The sequence below is a fragment of the Onychomys torridus genome, chromosome 8 (genome assembly GCF_903995425.1).
Source record: "Onychomys torridus chromosome 8, mOncTor1.1, whole genome shotgun sequence".
NCBI lineage: Eukaryota > Metazoa > Chordata > Mammalia > Rodentia > Cricetidae > Onychomys > Onychomys torridus.
Window position 1 is genome coordinate 103,732,923 of NC_050450.1, and position 16,611 is coordinate 103,749,533.

Sequence of the window (16,611 nt, forward strand, 5' to 3'; positions counted from 1 at the left end):
AGGGCCTGAGAGCTCAGACTGTACAGCTGGCTCCGAACTCCAACTTCACAGCCGTGAGTAGGTTGTTGAACTCTCTGTCTGCTGTCTATCTGTAAAACTGGAGTTATGACTATCATTATGGCTTCATTTGTTTAGACGATGTCACATTCGATTTTGTAATCATAGAAACAAGCACAACTACCATAAGCCAGCTTGGAAACAAACAATTGACTCTTGATAAGAACCTGGTTTAACTGATAAGTCACAAAAGTACCAGGGTGTGCCAGAGACCAGCCTGCTGGCTGTGCACTTGGCAAGGCAGGAAGTCAGCAAGTTTTACACAAGGAAATGGAAAGCAACAGGTGAGCCATGGGTCAATCCATCCCACGACAGTCAGGAACGCTTTCCTGAACTTGCTCATCACCTGCCAGCCGCTCCAGGCTGTACCTGAAGAGATGTCCAGAGAGGATGAGAACAACAGATACCTTGGCATTCCAGAAACTGATATAAGTGGGCATTTCTCAAAACTCTCAACAGCAGTGATGACCTGTGGGCTACAACATGAGCCTCACTGGAGGGAAAGGTCCATCTCTCTTACCTTATGATGGGATGCAAAGCCTACACGTCTAAGCTTTTAAAGGACTCAACAGTGGCCATCAAGTGTCAAGCAAGGCATGTACGACTAAGTCCCTCCTCTCAGCTGTCTAACCAAGGCGTAGGAACCAGACACATGAAACAGCTGAGGCCATGCCTGAGGCAGGCACGAGAGAGAAAAGCTCCAATGGTGATAAGCACTCCCACCCAGGAACTTGTTCCAGGAGGCTCCTGCCAGAGCTGCAGTTAATCATTCACCCAAACTATGGGAAGGAATGCCTTGCCAAGTAAGCTCCAAGAGGTCACATAGACAAGAACTAAGATCCAGCTGCACATAGGCGAGGTGGACAGGTGGCCTGGGGCACAGACCGTCTCTTCTCTCACCCTACCCCAAGTCTGACTTCTCTCAAGGACAATTTACAATGCATCCTGAGCGTCTCTACAGCGCCATCACAAAAGGGCAGAACACTGCTGAAGGGAATGAGGGAGGGAGTGGCAGTTGCTAGGCAACCAGTCTAGCCCACCTTTGTTTGCTCTGGTGGCAGCGGCAAAGGTGTAGTCAGAGCTATCTGGCAATGCTCTGGGCTGCCACAGTCATTTCTTTGAGTTGCTGAACAGCTGTGGTCACACCGGCAGCCTCTTCCACCCACGAACCCCAAAGTGTGAGGCCTGAAGGACAATCCTGACTTGGCTTTGCCCTCATAGGACACAAACTATTAGAAGAACCAGGTAATGACGTCTTCCTTTTTCCCTATATTCCTTTCAACTGGCTGCAGCCTGCTGACACCAGTATGGCCAGGCGTCCTGCTTCCAGCTGTCTCCCAGGGCACTGCCTCGACCACTCTATTCTTATCCTCCACCACCACCCCTTTTTAAAAAGACTGTGTGTGTGTGTGTGTGTGTGTGTGTGTGTGTGTGTGTGTGTTCTTCCTATGTGTATGTATGTCCACACCTGCATTCCTGGTATTCTCAGAAGCTAAAAATTGTGTCAGGTGCCCAGGAACTGGCATTATGGATGATTGTGAGCTGCCACATGGGTGCTGGGAACTGAATTTGGGTCCTCTGCAAGAGTAGCCAGTGCTCTTAACTGTTGAGCAGACATCTCTCCAATACTACCTATCTTTTGGGTTTTTTTGGTTTGTTTTTTTCCCCCCTTTTGTTTTTTTTTGGAGACAGGATTTTGCTGTTCTCTGCTGGCCTGGAATTCCTGGGCTCAAGCAGGAATTCAGCCTTCTGAGGAGCTGAGACTTAAGTGCACCATCATTCCCAGCTGGGCTGCTCATGAGTCTTTCAAATGCCCCCTACGCATCTGACAATTGGGACAATAAAAATAGAGGGAGATCTACAGGGTACATTTTTGGCTCTATCTAGGAAGGCCTCAGGGGCTGGAGAGACATTTGGCTCACACCAGAGCTGTTCAGCAATGAACCAGAGACTGGAGGCAGCCCCTAGCAGCTTCCAATAGGAAAGCCTTTAGTGTTGGCTAGCCAGATGTATCCAGATGTTCAATGCAACTGCACAGAGGCCCAGGGAGGTGCCTTGGAGACCAATGCTTTAGACAAGGTGTCGGGCACGGGTGTGTGGGTTCACTCAGATCCATGGAAAAAATCGAGCCTTTCATGGCTGCAGGAGGGTCCAGTTAACCAGTTAATTTCCATATGCTCAAAACAACCTGAAAGGAGCTTCCAACAATACAATGCCAAGTGCAGATTCCTCCATTTCTCAGGTACCACAGTTTCCAGGTTTCCTGGACCAAGTTTGCATAGGCCTTTGATCTTGGGAGACTCTCAGACAAGATTCACATAGGGCAAGAAGAGAAACAAAAGGTATCTGTTAAACAAAGGATGGGTTAGGGCTAGGTGCTACTTTCTGGAACCAGGCCAGGTATAGCTCAGCAGGAATGCAGCCACAACAAGGCCTTCAGAGCTCTCTGTACTCAGGGCCTCTTGTCTCCTCTTTTCCAGATTTACGAGGGGCCAAATGGTAACGCTAAAGACCATCCAGAATGATGACTTTTGGAACAATCCCTGGGATGTGGGGGGCCTGATAGTGGTTGGCTTATTCACCTCCACATTCCTGTTCTTCATCGTATTTGCCATTGTGTTTGGATTTGTGGAAAAGACTCTGTGCAGAGAGGACTGACCTGACTTCCTGGAGCCTAGAGGGCAGCAGGGAAAGCCGGGCTGACCTGCACACACCAGACCTGCAGGAGCTCCACAGTCCCTCTGGCTCAAGGAAGAATCTCCGGGAACCCTGGATCTGGCTTAGGGGCTGGTCCAATAGAGAGGGAAGGCTGGCCTGCTACCATTTCCGGCTCTCCCACCCTGAGCCCAGCTGCCCCGCTAACAGCATGTGGAGAGGGCCTCTGCTCTGCCTGAGTGAGAGCAGCCTTGCTAACAAGGCTTTCTTTCCTAAGGCCTCTGCCCAGGCAGCAAGTCCGCAAGTCCTCGACAGAGAAGGAGACAAAACGTCAGATGAAGTAAAATCCTTTCCAAATCCTCCAACGTGAGCTTTTTTCTATGCAGTAGGGTTCTCAGAGCCAGGCTCTCTGCAATCCACAGGAAGGCCTGCAAGTCCTCAGGGTCTGCCCTGTAGGCTCCCAGGAACTGCTTGACAAGAACCCCTAGGTTCACAGGGTTCACAGGGTAACCGGTTCCTAAGCTGCTCTGTCTCTCCTCCTCAAGGCTTCTGCATACATCCCTCCTGACTGGGATACCACATCACACTCATGGCCTGCGGTGTGCTTCCTTGTCCTTCAGATCTCAGCCTAAATCTGTCTTTCTCAAATTCTCCCCTACTCTGACCCCAGAGACTGGGATGGGGAAATCTGTTACTCTAAGAACAACATTGTACAGGGCTAGGGAGGTGGCTCAGCAGTCAAGAGCACCACCAGCTCTTACATAGGACACAGGTTTGATCCCCAGCACCCATGTGGTGACTCACAACTATTTGTAACTCTAGTTCCAGGGAAATCGATGCCCTCTTCTGGCCTCTGTGGGCACCAGGCACACATGTGGTGCACAGACATACATGCAGGTAAAACACTCATACACAAAATTTTAAAAAAGAAAAACAAAACCCACCATGTACTTGTTCTTCAAAGCCCATTCATAAGCAATTATATATTTTTAAATATATAAGTTTTCCCAATGAGACAAGGCCCACACTCAGTGTGCTTGACAGAACGAAAGAGCAAATAAACACACAGATGGAGATGCACTGGATGATGCTGAGCGGCCGAGCTCCTTAATCCAGAGACTCCACAAGACAATCCTACCCAGGCCAAAGGGAAAGCTCCTCTCCACCCACAACACCCAGCCTGCTATTTTAAGCCTGATGCCTACAAGGTTAAAGGCCACCAAGTTAAAGGTTAATGGCTCGTGCTTCTTCAGGTCGAAGCTCTGAGAAAATGGCTACATGGCGGAGACAAGATCAAAACCACTAGTGGTCCCACGCTGGCCACATGAGGAATGGACCTGACTACTTGTTTTGGTGATCCCAGGCCACTGCCCATATCCCACCCTACACACCGCAACCCTACAACAGCTTCTAGAAATGTACCCACGCAGCTGAACCCACCCTCTGGGTCTTATCCCTCCCTGCCAGGTGCCTACCTTAAGAGATGCTGGTGGGAACAGTGACCTCAACTTCAACCTCTAACCAGAACTATTTATTCTTAGAAAAGGAACAACCATCTGTTGAAAGGGGCTTTCTTCCTTCGTGCCAGATACTGTTCACACAATAGACGTTCTCTTTCATAAAGAGCAGTGGCCAAAAGAGCTATGATAACAAGGTTTACTCCACCTGAGACCTGGGAATCCTGAGATCCAGAACCTCACCTGAAGCCAACAAGATAGGAGGTGTGAGGCTGAATACTGAGAAGGTGGGCAGGGGGAGCACAGCAATGCCTCCCCTGGACCTCTTGGCCCCACAGATGTACACTCCTGTCAAAGCACTGAGAAACCGCAGAGGCCCCTGTAGACCTGTCCCCTGCCTGGTAGGTTACAGCGCTGCAGCCGCAGACAACCAGCACGAACATTGGTCCTTTCATTCCTTACCATAAAGAGCTCGGCTCACAGAGCCTGAGGCAGCTGAATTTAGCACAGTCATGTACCAGCGGCAGGAAAGGGCTCTGGTGGTATGGCCTTATCTAAGGGTGAGGGGACACAGCAACCCACCATTTTTTCACATGTGATCCTGCCAGAGGCCAAATTAGAGACGCCATATCCAGATCCAGAAGGAAATACTTCAGTCTGTGTCACCAACTCATCAGTGGGGGAGGGGAGGTAAATCCAAATGTTGGACCCAAATAAGCGCACCCCCTCCCACTTTCAGGAGAGCCTAAACACATCTTGTAGACATTAGTACTGTGTACTGAGTCAGCAGCACTCTGCTTCAGGATGACAGTATTTGGGGCAAGAGGTAGGAGTGCAGCTCAATGGTACAGGGTTCAATCCTTAACACACAAAAACACACGCCCCCTCTACCCGCCAAAGACTCCATGACACATGTATGAGATGAGCATATCCACTGTGATAATCAAGGAGCCCAAGTTTAGTAGCTTCTATCATGAGTTTTGTGACCACGACCTGTCTGGGCTTGGCTTATTCATCTCTAATTCTGAGGCAATCATTTCTGTTCATCAGATCTCTGTTTTCCACGTAGATGAATAAATGTGTTTTTCCACATAGACTGACTCCTTCTTGGGCATCCTTCACATAGGATTCTACTGACTACATGCCCAGTCACAACTTGTCTCTTTCTATGGCTGGCCCATAGCCCCATGGCCACAGATGTAGACAGTAGGCTCCACATAAGCAGGCTAGTGTTGTCAGAAGAGCTGATTTATCCAAAGCATGTGACACTCCCCGCCACTCCCACCAGATATGAGTGGGGCCCGAAGCTTCTGTCGGGGCTCTGTGTATGAGTGAGACCAACTCATCAGGTGTGGCGACTCATGCCTATAATCAGAACACCTGGAAGGTGGAGGCAGTCAGGCTAACCAGGAGTCAAAGGCCAGCCTCTGACATGGCAAGCTGGTGGCCAGCCTAGGTTACACGAGATCCCATCTCAGAAGCAAACAAATCAGCATGGGTGACTCTCACACAGTGGGAGCCAGCTCAGTGGCAAGAGCCGGCCATATTACTCTGGAGTGAATTGCTCACTGAGTCAGCCAACCATCCAGGAAGTAGGCAGAGGAGTGGACAACTACCCCAATGTGGAACAGATCCTCACACATGAGAGAGTTTCAGTGGCCTCCAGAAGTAAAAAGGAAGGGCCCTGACTTCCACACTGCTTGAAATAGGAGCTCTGCAAGCCCAGGAACCTTGGTGGCCCAAGAGCTAGCTTGTACTAGCTGGTAAAGTAACGGCTGCTGGGAGAGGAGGTGATCTGACAGGTCCACACCCAACATAAGTCACTGGTCGTTTTCCCTCTGAGGAGCAGGGAGGCAATGCAGGGATTAACCACAGGTCCTGCACCTGCCACACAAATGCTCTACCACTGAGCTGCATCGTATTCCTAGCTCCACTCACCCCAGTTCTTCACAGAAGGTCACCAGGGCATCAAAGGCCAGCAGGGCGGCTTTATCAGGCGCTTTGCTCCCTCGCTTTTCCTGTGGAGAGAAAAGGACCATTGAGTCTGTCCTCCAGGTGCTTCACAGTAAGAACTGAGGGAGAGGACATGAAAGGACAGCAAGGAAGCCACTCACCAAGCAGTGCCCCTGGACCCCCAGGTCTCCACTACAGCATCTCCACTACTGAGTTGGACTTTCTGGGATGGGAGTTATTGAGAGCTGCCATTTCAAAAAAGATGACCTCCCTCCCAAAAAAAGTGATTCTCATGCAAAGAGCCCCGGACTGACATTTGGGAAACTATGATTCTATCCAAGTTCTAAACAGTGAATACAAGTTTTAAGTCCTTACATATATATGTGTATATACGCTAATGTACAGACCAGAACATAGAACTTAAACTGCCAGCCCCAGGCAGATAACATTGTGTATTATTAGCCCTTTTTAGATCATTACCAAAAGTTTCCTTTAAAAAAAAAAAAAAAAATCGCTGGGCGGTGGTGGCACAAGCCTTTAATCCCAGCACCCAGGAGGCAGATCTCCGTGAGGCCAACCTCGTCTACAAAGCCAGTTCCAGGACAGCCAGAGCTGTTACACAGAGAAACCCTGCCCCCCCCCAAAAAAAAGGTCAATTTAGGGTCAGTGAGCTAGCTTGCTAGATAGGCACCTGTACTAAGCTGATGATCTGAACTCGGCCCCCCATGGTGAAAGGAAAGAACCGATTCCCACAAGCTGTTCTCTGACCTCCATATGTACTCAGTACCAGGTGCTCACACAGAACAAATGAAATGCAGGGAAAACAGTCTCACCTTAGAGGGGCTGCAATGATGGACGGTTCAGTGGTTAAGAAAGTGGTCAAGAAAGTCCTTGCACCCCAGCCAGGTTCAATCCCCAGCACCCACATGGTGGCTCAGAACTATCTGGAACCCCAGTTCTTCTGGCCTCCTTGGGCACCAAGCACACATGTGGTGCATGTGCACACACACAAGTAAACACTCATGGACATCAAATAACATTTAAATATTTAAAGGGCACCAAGAGCATAAAATAAGCAAAGTCAGGACTGCATGTGTGAAGAGGTAATAATGAAACTCAATACTCTGTATGCCAGTCTAAAAAAAGTGTTAGGGGTCAGAGAGACAGCTCAGCAGTTAAAAGTACTTGCTGCTCTTGTAGAAGACCCCAAGTCCAGTTCCCAACACCCACATCATGTCTCACAACCATCTGAAACTCTAGTTCCAAAGGATCTGATGCCTCTTCTGGCCTCCAAAAGCACCACCCACTCCCTCACTCATGCAGGCAAAACACAGACATTGACCAGTAAAAGTTTAAAGCTTTATTTTTCACCTAATGTGTGAATGTTTTGCCTGCATGTATGTCGGGCACCACTTGTGTGCCTGGTGCCCACTGAGGCCAGAAGACCATCAGTTCCCCTGGAACTAGAGTTACAAGTTGTTGTGAGCTGCCACGTGGGTGCTGGGAATCAAACCAGTGTCTTCAGCAAGAGCAGCCAGGACTCCTAAACTACTGAGCCATCTCTCCAGTCCCATATTTGTTGATGTTGTTTTGTTTGCTTTGGTTTTTTCGAGACAGGGTTTCTCTGTGTAGTCTTGGCTATCTTGGATCTCACTCTGTAGACCAGGCTGGCCGTGAACTCACAGAGCTCCACCTGCTCTACCTCCTGAGTACTGGGGTTGAAGGCGTGCACCACTACTGATCGGCTTGTTAACGTTTTTTTTTTAAAAGAATGTTAGCTAGGGATCTAGCACACAGTACTTGCCTAGCATGTATGAGAACCTGGTTCAAACCTTAGTAATACTGTATGTATTTATGTGCAGTGCCAGGGATTAACTTGGCCTTCACCCATGCATGTTAGGCAAGAGTTCTACCACAGAGCTATACTGCTAGCCCCAAATTGCAATTTCTTATGATAGCGGTCTTTTCCTCACATAACTATGTCAACATAGTTCCAAGCTGAACCCCACAATTACAATTTGATATGTGCCATGATCACATTTCCTTTTTGTTCAGCATTGTTTCCTCTGAAAACAGCTGTTTCTCCTTGCCCTGGCTTCTTTAGATTTCAGTGTGTCACTAATTCACCCCCAAATGGTCTGACATAACAAAGAATTCATTTCCACAGGGCCCAAGAGCTGGGTCAATTTGATTTCTGAAAACCTCCTGAGCCTTCTGCTCCCAGCGGATCTATGCTTTTGCTCCAGGCCAGTGCCCATCTCTCCTTCTGGCTTTTCTCACATCAGCATGGCGGGCACTCTGCCCTTAGAGCCTTCTCCCCAGCACAGACGCTTGTTTCCTTGCTTAACTTTTCTTATGTATACCAGTGTTTGCCTGTGTGTATGTGCGTGCAGCACACGCACTCCTAGTACTCCTGGAGGCCAGGAAGGGCATCGGATTCCCTGGAGGTGGACTTATAGATGGTTGTGAGTGCCATAAGAGTGTGCTGGATTTTGGACCTGGGTCTTCTGCAAGAGCAACAAGTGCCCTTAACTACTGAGCCATCTCTTCAGCCCCAGGTTTTTTTTTTTTTTTATGTATTTTTGTGTACATTTTAAAAGATCTATTTGTCCATAAGTATGAATGCTGCTTTTGTTTTTAATGACTGTGGATGTTTTACCCTCATTTATTCCTGTGAACTATGTGCATGAAGTGCTCAAGGAGACCAGAAGAGGGCGCCGAGTTCCTTGGGACTGAAGTCACTGAGCCATCTCATCCCAGGTTTTTGTTTGTTTGTTTTTTGTTTTTAGAGACAGGGTTTCTCTGTGTAGCTTTGTGCCTTTCCTGGATCTCGCTCTGTAGACCAGGCTGGCCTGGAACTCACAGAGATCCACCTGCCTCTGCCTCCCGAGAGCTGGGATTAAAGGTGTGCGCCCCCACCACCCGGCCCCAGGTTTGGTTTTTTAATGAAGTCACTGAAGCCTCTCACCCCAGATTTTGTTTTTTAATGAAGTCTTGGGTATTGGGGTTTCCAGGCAGACATTTGCCTTTTCTTTTTCTGTTTTTGCTTTTTTTTTTGAGATATAGTTTCATTCTATCTTCTAGACTAGCCTTGAACTCACTATGTATCACAGGCTATCCTAAAAATTAGAGCAATCTCCTTGTCTCGGCCTCCTGAGTGCTAGGACTGTCACTACACCATTACATGTCTACTTGCCGCTCTCCTGTTCTTACCTTTGTAAGTTTATTTTTTTATTCCTTTACTGTCACTTGGGTGGGGATCAGAAATAATTGTGTTCATTTTGCAACATTTATTTATTTGTGTGTGTGCACGCATGTGAGTGAGTATGGATAGGTGCCTATGGAGACCAAAAGAAGAGGTTGATCCTCTGAAGGTGAAGTTACAGGTAGTTCTGAGCTGCCTGACATGGGTGCTGAGGTAAGAACTCAAGTCCTCTGCAAGAGCAGCCAGGACTCCTAACGATCAAGCCAACTCTCCAGGCCCCTTTCTTTTCTTTTTTAAAAATTACCATCTATTCATTAGAAAAAAATGACAAGTTGGTGACATTTTCGTACACATGTATCATATACTCTGGCAGAGGCCAGTGTTGGATAGCCTCCTCTATCACTCTTGTTTATTGACTAGTCTGGCGGGGGACCTGCCCCCGCCCCAGCCCAGCCTCCCTGCTGTGTACAAGTATCATCTTAGTACCATCTTTCTTCTCTTCTCAGCTGCCAGAGTGTGAGTACACACCATGGTATCAGGCTTGATTTGCTGGTTTATCTGCTTGTTTGTTTACTGTAGTGCTGGGAACTGAACCTGGCCTCATAATGTGCATTATGAGCGCAATCACTGAGCTGCCCCAGCCCTTGGGTATGAGACAAGGCTCTGCTATGACGCCTAGGTAGACCTGGAACTGGAGCACACTCTGACCTTGGTTGGCCTTAACTGGAAGCTCTCTGCCTCTTGAGCTCAGAATTACAGAAGTTCACCATCATGCCCAGCTTTTAAAAATCTTGAATTATGGACTGACAAGATGGCTTAGCAGATAAATGTGATCTGACTGCTATCAAAGCTGCTAAACTGAGATTGATCCCAGCACCTAAGTGGTGGAGGGAGAGAACTGACTCCTGTAAGTTGTCCTCTGACTTCCACATGTGTGCAGTGGTGTTCCCACCACACCCAAGCATGTGAATTAAAAAAAAAAAAAAAAAAAATCGCCACAATCCCAGCCTTAAATCTGAGTGCCTTAAACCCCAGCACTCAGGAGGCAGAGGCAGGCAGATGTCTTGAGTTCGAGGCCAGCCTGGTCTACAGAGTGTGTTGCAGGACAGCCAAGGGCATTACACAGGAACCCTGTCTTGAAAATCAAACAAACAAATAATCGAGATGATCTTTCTTCTCTCAAGAACAGAAACTATTTACCCTTAATTTTGCAGTTTTCTGAAGTATCAACCTATCTGAAATTCATACACATATCATGTAGGGACCTAATTTTATCTTTTTTCCCAGCACCGACTATTCAAGTCTCTCCTTTTCCTGGTGACCTGCAATGTATCTATACATAATTGGATAACCACTAAAAAAATTAAGTGGCTAAAGAAAAAACAGAGAACACGGGGAAATACTTATGTAACAAAGCTCACTAAAAACAAGGCAAGAATGATTTTGTTTACATGTACAAGATGGTATTCAGGTAAGCTAAATGTTGACAAAGAGAAGTCTAGCCCAGCTTGTCATCAGCAGCCTGCTCACCCTACATACCATTTCCCCTTGAGTATGCTTTCTAGGCCAAGACCCTCCCTCTAGTTTACAGAAGCTCTCTCTGGGCTCAGTATGAGCTATAGGAAATGGAGTGGTGGGTTCAGATAGGGTGTCTACTGCCCAGGACTTACCTGGAGTTTGGCTATTTCCTTTCTGATGAGGAAGCTGACTTGGTCTCTGTCATTCCTAGAGTAATAGAGACGGCACCAAGATGGTTTTCCATCCCTGCCAGCACGGCCAGACTCCTGGTAGTAGCCAGCCATGGACTTGGCAATATTCCAATGGGCAACAAACCTGTATGATACAAAAAGACACAATATATGATGGTAGAGCTGAGTGCTCCATGGAGGGTGATCCTGTCTGGAGAACAGTTTACTCCCTGGTGCCCAGGTACAGGGAACTAACACACAAGAGACAGATCACAGAGTATGTCAGAGTTGGATGGGTGAGACACCAGTGGCTCTGATATCAACAGCCTCTCTGCCATAGAGCAGCCCCACCTAGAGACCACAGCATGAATTATGGGAGAAATTCTAATAAGCACGGCAAAAAAAAAAAAAACACCCCAGACTCAACCACCAGGACTCAAGGGATGGCTCAATGGTCATGAGCACTGGCTGCTCTTCCAGAGACTAGGGAGTGAATCCCAGCACCCATGTGGCAGCTCACAACCTTCTCTAACTTCAGGTACAGGGGATCCAATACCTTCTTGTGACCGCTGCAGGCACCAGGCACACCAGTGGTGCACACACATGCAGGTAAAATACCTATACACATAAAATAAAAACAAAAAAACTAAACAAAACCCTTAAAGCCAGAGGCCAGAATAAATACCAGACTGAAGAACAGGCTGGACAAACTAGGCAATGCTGACGCACGCCTTTAATCCCAGCACGTGGGAGGCAGAGGCAAGTGGATATCCAAGTTGAAGGCTAGCCTAGTCTACAGAGCAAGTTCCAGGACAGCCAGGGCAACACAGGGAAACCCTGTCTTGAAAAAACAAAAACAAACAAACAAACAAAAACAGAATAGGCTGAGCATGTTGGTGCATACCTTTAACCAGAGCACCCAGGAGGCAAAGGCAGGTACACCTGAGAGTTTGAAGCCAGCCTGGTCTGGTCTATATAGAGAGTTCCAGGCTAGCTAGGACTACACAGTTAGACCCTGTCTCAATAAATAAAGATCAGAAGCTAGAGGATAGCTCAGCAGTTAAGAATTGTACTGCCATCCAACTCTGACATACTCTGTGATCTGTCTCTTGTGTGTTAGTTCCCTCTTGTAGAGGACCCCAGGTTTAATTATTAGCACCCATGTTGAGTGGCTCACAACAACCTATAACTCCAGCTCCAGATTTGACATACATTTCTGGCCTTTGTGGGTACTGTGCACACACACACACTAAAAGTAAGTAAGTCCAAAAAAAACTTGTTATTTATGAGTTGCATGACCTGATTTTATACCCTCTTTGAAGAGGGAGGGGGTACTTATTAAACGTCTACTGAGCATCAGTTACTACATCTATTGCATTTGTTAGTCACCGTCATGTGAGCTGGCCTACTCTAGAGATGATAAAGGAGACGGGAGAGGCAACTGTATGAGAACACTCAGTGAAGGAAGAACAGCTAGGACTGGAGCCTAAGGGTGTCTGACCTCCATGTTGGCTTCTAACAAGCCACAGCGGACCAGGGCTGTTTTCTCAAATGTACAATTCCAGGTAGTACAGTGACTAATTCCCACCCAGTGACACAGACTTAACGGCATAAACATAGAAGTACTCTGCAAATATACATGACATTACGGTTGGTGTCAGGACAAAGGACTTCAGTAATCTGTAAGTTTTTCCAAAGTGGGACCATGGTGAGAAGTAAAACCTTTCCCAGAGCTGCCAGAGTGAGTGAGACTTGAGGCTAGGATGAACCTAGCTCTGCTAGACTGTCAGTGAACAGTAGCAAGGATGTAAGTAATAAGATCTTCACCTTTGACTCCCACAGAGAAAAGGCTGAAATAGTTACTTGCTCCAGCCCCCCTAAAGTTCTACCTGAAAGATGGATGTGAACCAGATTGTTATTGGACAACCTGATGACATACTGCCAAGTTCCCTGGGTTGGAGAACCATGCCACCCAGAAACTGTCAGCATTCGGGCTGTATACTAGGGATTCCCCTGGTGGCCTCTCCTCAGTGGCACTAGACAAGTATATGGACTTGGGACTTTGTATATAGCACTAGGCAATCTACTATAAGCCAAGCCCCAACTGGGAACATAAGACAAGAACCAGAACTTACCGGACATTAGCTTTGTCCACTCCCATCCCAAAACTGATTGTTGCAACAATTACAGGGACCTTTTCCTCCATCCACTCATTCTGTACCTGTGTTCTATCAGAAGCCTTCAGCCCTGGAAAGGAGGGGAAAGTGTCAAGGAAAACTCACACTTCTTTCGGTTTTATCTTCAGGGTGTGGGGAGTTTTTGATACTGTCCTGCACACTTAACCTACACCCTGAATCCATCACTTCTTATCCATATGACCACGGGCCAGGCACTGAACCTCATAGAACCTGAACTAGCCAGCCAGGCACGGTGGTACACACCTTTAACCCCAGTACTTGGGAAGCAGAGACAGGGGGAGCTCTGAGTTCAAAGCCTGGTCTCCATGGTGAGTTCCAGGACAGACAGAGATACACAGTGAGACCCTGCTTCACAACACCAAAAATAAATAACCCAAGAGCAGTACAGAATATTTAGTAAACAGGAGAACCAAGAACTTAAAACTATCACCTCAGGTTGGAGAGATGGCTCAACAGTTAAGAGCCAGCTGTCCTTCTAGAGGACCAGGGTTCGATTCCCCGCACCCACATGGCAGCTCACAACCATCTATAATTCCAATTCCAAGGGATCCAATGTCACCCTCTGGTTTCTGTGGGCACTAGGCATGTAAGTGGTACAGAGACAAGCTTGCAGGTAAACACCCATACACATAAAAACAAAAGCTCCTTGTCTGCTGCTGGGTAGGCACAGGACAGAAGAAAGAATTCTGAAGTCACAACATTCTAGACTCCTTTTAGTGGACTGAAGTGAATCACTTTAGCTCCACATGAGTAACAAGAAATAGGTAACAGACTACCCTGCTAGTCAGGACCCACAAGGAACAGGTGGTATGCTAAGAAGCATCCTCACCAAGAAGAGTAGTAAAGAGGACCAAGAGGCCCGGCACCTCTCACCTGCATGGTAAGCCTTGGCGTTCACACCCCTGTTGCTTAGCTCTATGGCCAGCTGTTCACAAGCCTCTCTAGTCCTGCAGTAGACAATGCCACAGCCAGATAACACCTGAACAGGAAGAGGTAGGAAGGTAAGAGTCAGGGAAGGTCAGGACAAACAAACCACTCGAGAGCACAGCCTGCTTTAAAGCCCCACACTTCTCTCACCAATGTCCCCGTCTTCTCTTAGGCTGAACAGCTAGCTGACAGGGATCATCGCCTTAAAAAAAGCAAGGTGGTTCATGCCTTTGATCCCAGCAATAAGGATCTGGCAAACCTCTGAGTTCAAAGCCAATCTGATCAACATTAGGTGACCCAAGATATCAAAGGCTACATAGTGAGATCCAACATCAAAAATAAATAAAATAAATAAATAAATAAAAAGAGGGACCAAAGCAAAAATCCAAAATCTGGCCTTTCTAACCCCCTGGCTTTCTCTCTGAAAACCCCGTGTAGGCCTACCAAACATACAAGGACTGACTGTTCACCTGCCTCCCATGGTAGGATCTGGGACCAGAGAATCCCAGTGAGGAGGGTAAATGCTAAGTTAAAAAAGGGGAAAACTCTCTTTGTACACAGGTTTTAAGGAGCCTAGCTAAGATAACTAGAAAAACAAAGGGCTTTGAAAACAGAAGACAAACAGCACCACCTCACCCCTTTATCAGCCTTCTGTCCCAGAGCCTTAAGGCAGAAGTCCCTCAGATTCCCATAGAGGTCGGAAATGAGCTCCTTGAACTGCACATCATAGAAGAGATTGGCCCGGAAGCAGGGAGTCTTGAAAGAGGCCACTGGCTGCTTCAAGTGCAGGGCAGTAAGCACATCCTCCTGAACTTGTGAGGTGGCTGTAGCAGTCAGAGCCACACAAGGGGCATGTGCCAGGCGGGAACGTAGTGCACCCAGACGCAAATAGTCAGGACGGAAGTCATGTCCCCACTGGGAAACACAATGAGCTTCATCCACCACCAAGTAGGAGAGCAGGTTTCGGGACATGAGGGAGTTCAGGGTGGGCTGGAAGGAGGCTGAAGCTGCCATCTCCGGAGTGATGTACAAAAGTTTGGTCCGAGGTTTGTCTCGCTCCAGGTCAGACAGCAGCTCCTTCCTCTCCTGTACTGACAGCTTTGAGTTCAGGGAACTAACTTGTACCTTCAAGGCCTGCAGGTGGTCTACCTGGTCCTGAGAAGAGGAAATACACAGTAGAGCATCATTAGCCCTCAGGACCAGGCAATAAGCATAAGAGAATCTCAACCACGGAACACGGAGCAGCCTCCTCTACACTCTGATGTCCTCTCTTCTCTCAGAAGAGTAGATAGACAAATGGATGGGAGGACAGGCTTTGGAGTCCTGGAGATCCAGGAAAACCTGGATCTACTGCTGGCTCACTTAACTGTCATATACCCTCTGATACTCAGTTCATCCCCTTCACCATATGTACCCCTCACTCCCACCACAGTAACTACACAACAGGACTGTGATCAGAGTTCAAATGAAGCTGCTCCTCAAAGGTGACTTGGTGGCATGTGCCTGTAATCTCAAACGTAGAAGCAAGAGGATCAGGAGTCTGAGGCTAGCCTCACCTATATGTTAAGTTTGAGGTCAGCCTAGGCTATAGGAGACCCTGACTCAAAAGATTAAAAAAAAAAAAAAAGAGCCGGGCGGTGGTGGCGCACACCTTTAATCCCAGCGCTCGGGAGGTAGAGCCAGGTGGATCTCTGTGAGTTCAAGGCCAGCCTGGTCTACAGAGCAAGAAAGAATGAGGCCAGGTGTGGTGCCACATGCCTTTAAATTCAGGAGGCAGAGGCTGGCAGTTTTTTGAATTTGAGGCCAGCCTGGTCTACATAGTGAGTTTAAGACAGCCAGGACTACACAGAGAAACCCTGTCTTGAAAATAAAGAAGGAAAAAAGAAAAGAGTGAGTGAAATGGATGCACACAAAGCTCTTGGCACAGAGCCTTGATGTAGCAAACATCCATTAAGTATTACTTCTGCTTTCCATTTCTCTACCTATGTGGTAGATGGCTCTTAACCCATGGCTGTGCTTCCTCAATGCTTCCAGCCCACCTGCAGGCACTAAATAGAATCAGAACATCTGCAGGGCAGATACTAACAAAAGTTTCGGTTTCTCTTCATTTTTTTTCTGTTGTACATCCCTGTATCTGTGCCAAAATAAAATAAACAACAGAACTCCCCTATATCAATTAAAAAATAATAATTTACTTATTTTTATTTTGTGTGCATTGGTGTTTTGCCTACATGTATGTATGGGTAAGGGTGCTGGATCCCTGGGACTGGAGTTGCAGACAATTGTGAACTGCCATTTGTTGCTGGGCATTGAACCCAGGTCCTGTGGAAGAGCAGGCGATGCTCTTAACCTCTGAGCCATCTCTCCAGGTCCCCACATCAATTTATTGATCTATCCATATGTATCTTCTTTCCTGTTATGAGTATACACAGGAGAGGGAATGTGTGCATGCATAGGTATGGTTGAATACT

General features: G+C 47.4%; 2 protein-coding genes across 5 annotated transcripts in view; one reads left to right on the forward strand and one right to left on the reverse strand.

The window, feature by feature from the left end:
- Recql5 (RecQ like helicase 5) overlaps window positions 1-16,611 on the reverse strand; it is a 40,124-nt gene that overhangs the window by 19,835 nt on the left and 3,678 nt on the right. For all 4 annotated transcript variants that reach the window (XM_036196703.1, XM_036196701.1, XM_036196702.1 and 1 more), the window contains exons 3-7: window positions 14,777-15,295; window positions 14,087-14,192; window positions 13,151-13,262; window positions 10,998-11,160; window positions 6,108-6,187 (exon numbers count right to left, since the gene is read on the reverse strand). In XM_036196703.1, coding sequence (XP_036052596.1) covers window positions 6,108-6,187; window positions 10,998-11,160; window positions 13,151-13,262; window positions 14,087-14,192; window positions 14,777-15,295 — 980 coding nt within the window. The remainder of the gene's footprint in view (window positions 1-6,107; window positions 6,188-10,997; window positions 11,161-13,150; window positions 13,263-14,086; window positions 14,193-14,776; window positions 15,296-16,611) is intronic.
- On the forward strand, window positions 328-2,715 carry Smim6 (small integral membrane protein 6). Its single transcript, XM_036198099.1, has 2 exons — window positions 328-341; window positions 2,538-2,715. Exons 1-2 carry the CDS (start codon window positions 328-330, stop codon window positions 2,713-2,715), a joined length of 192 nt encoding a protein of 63 aa, XP_036053992.1.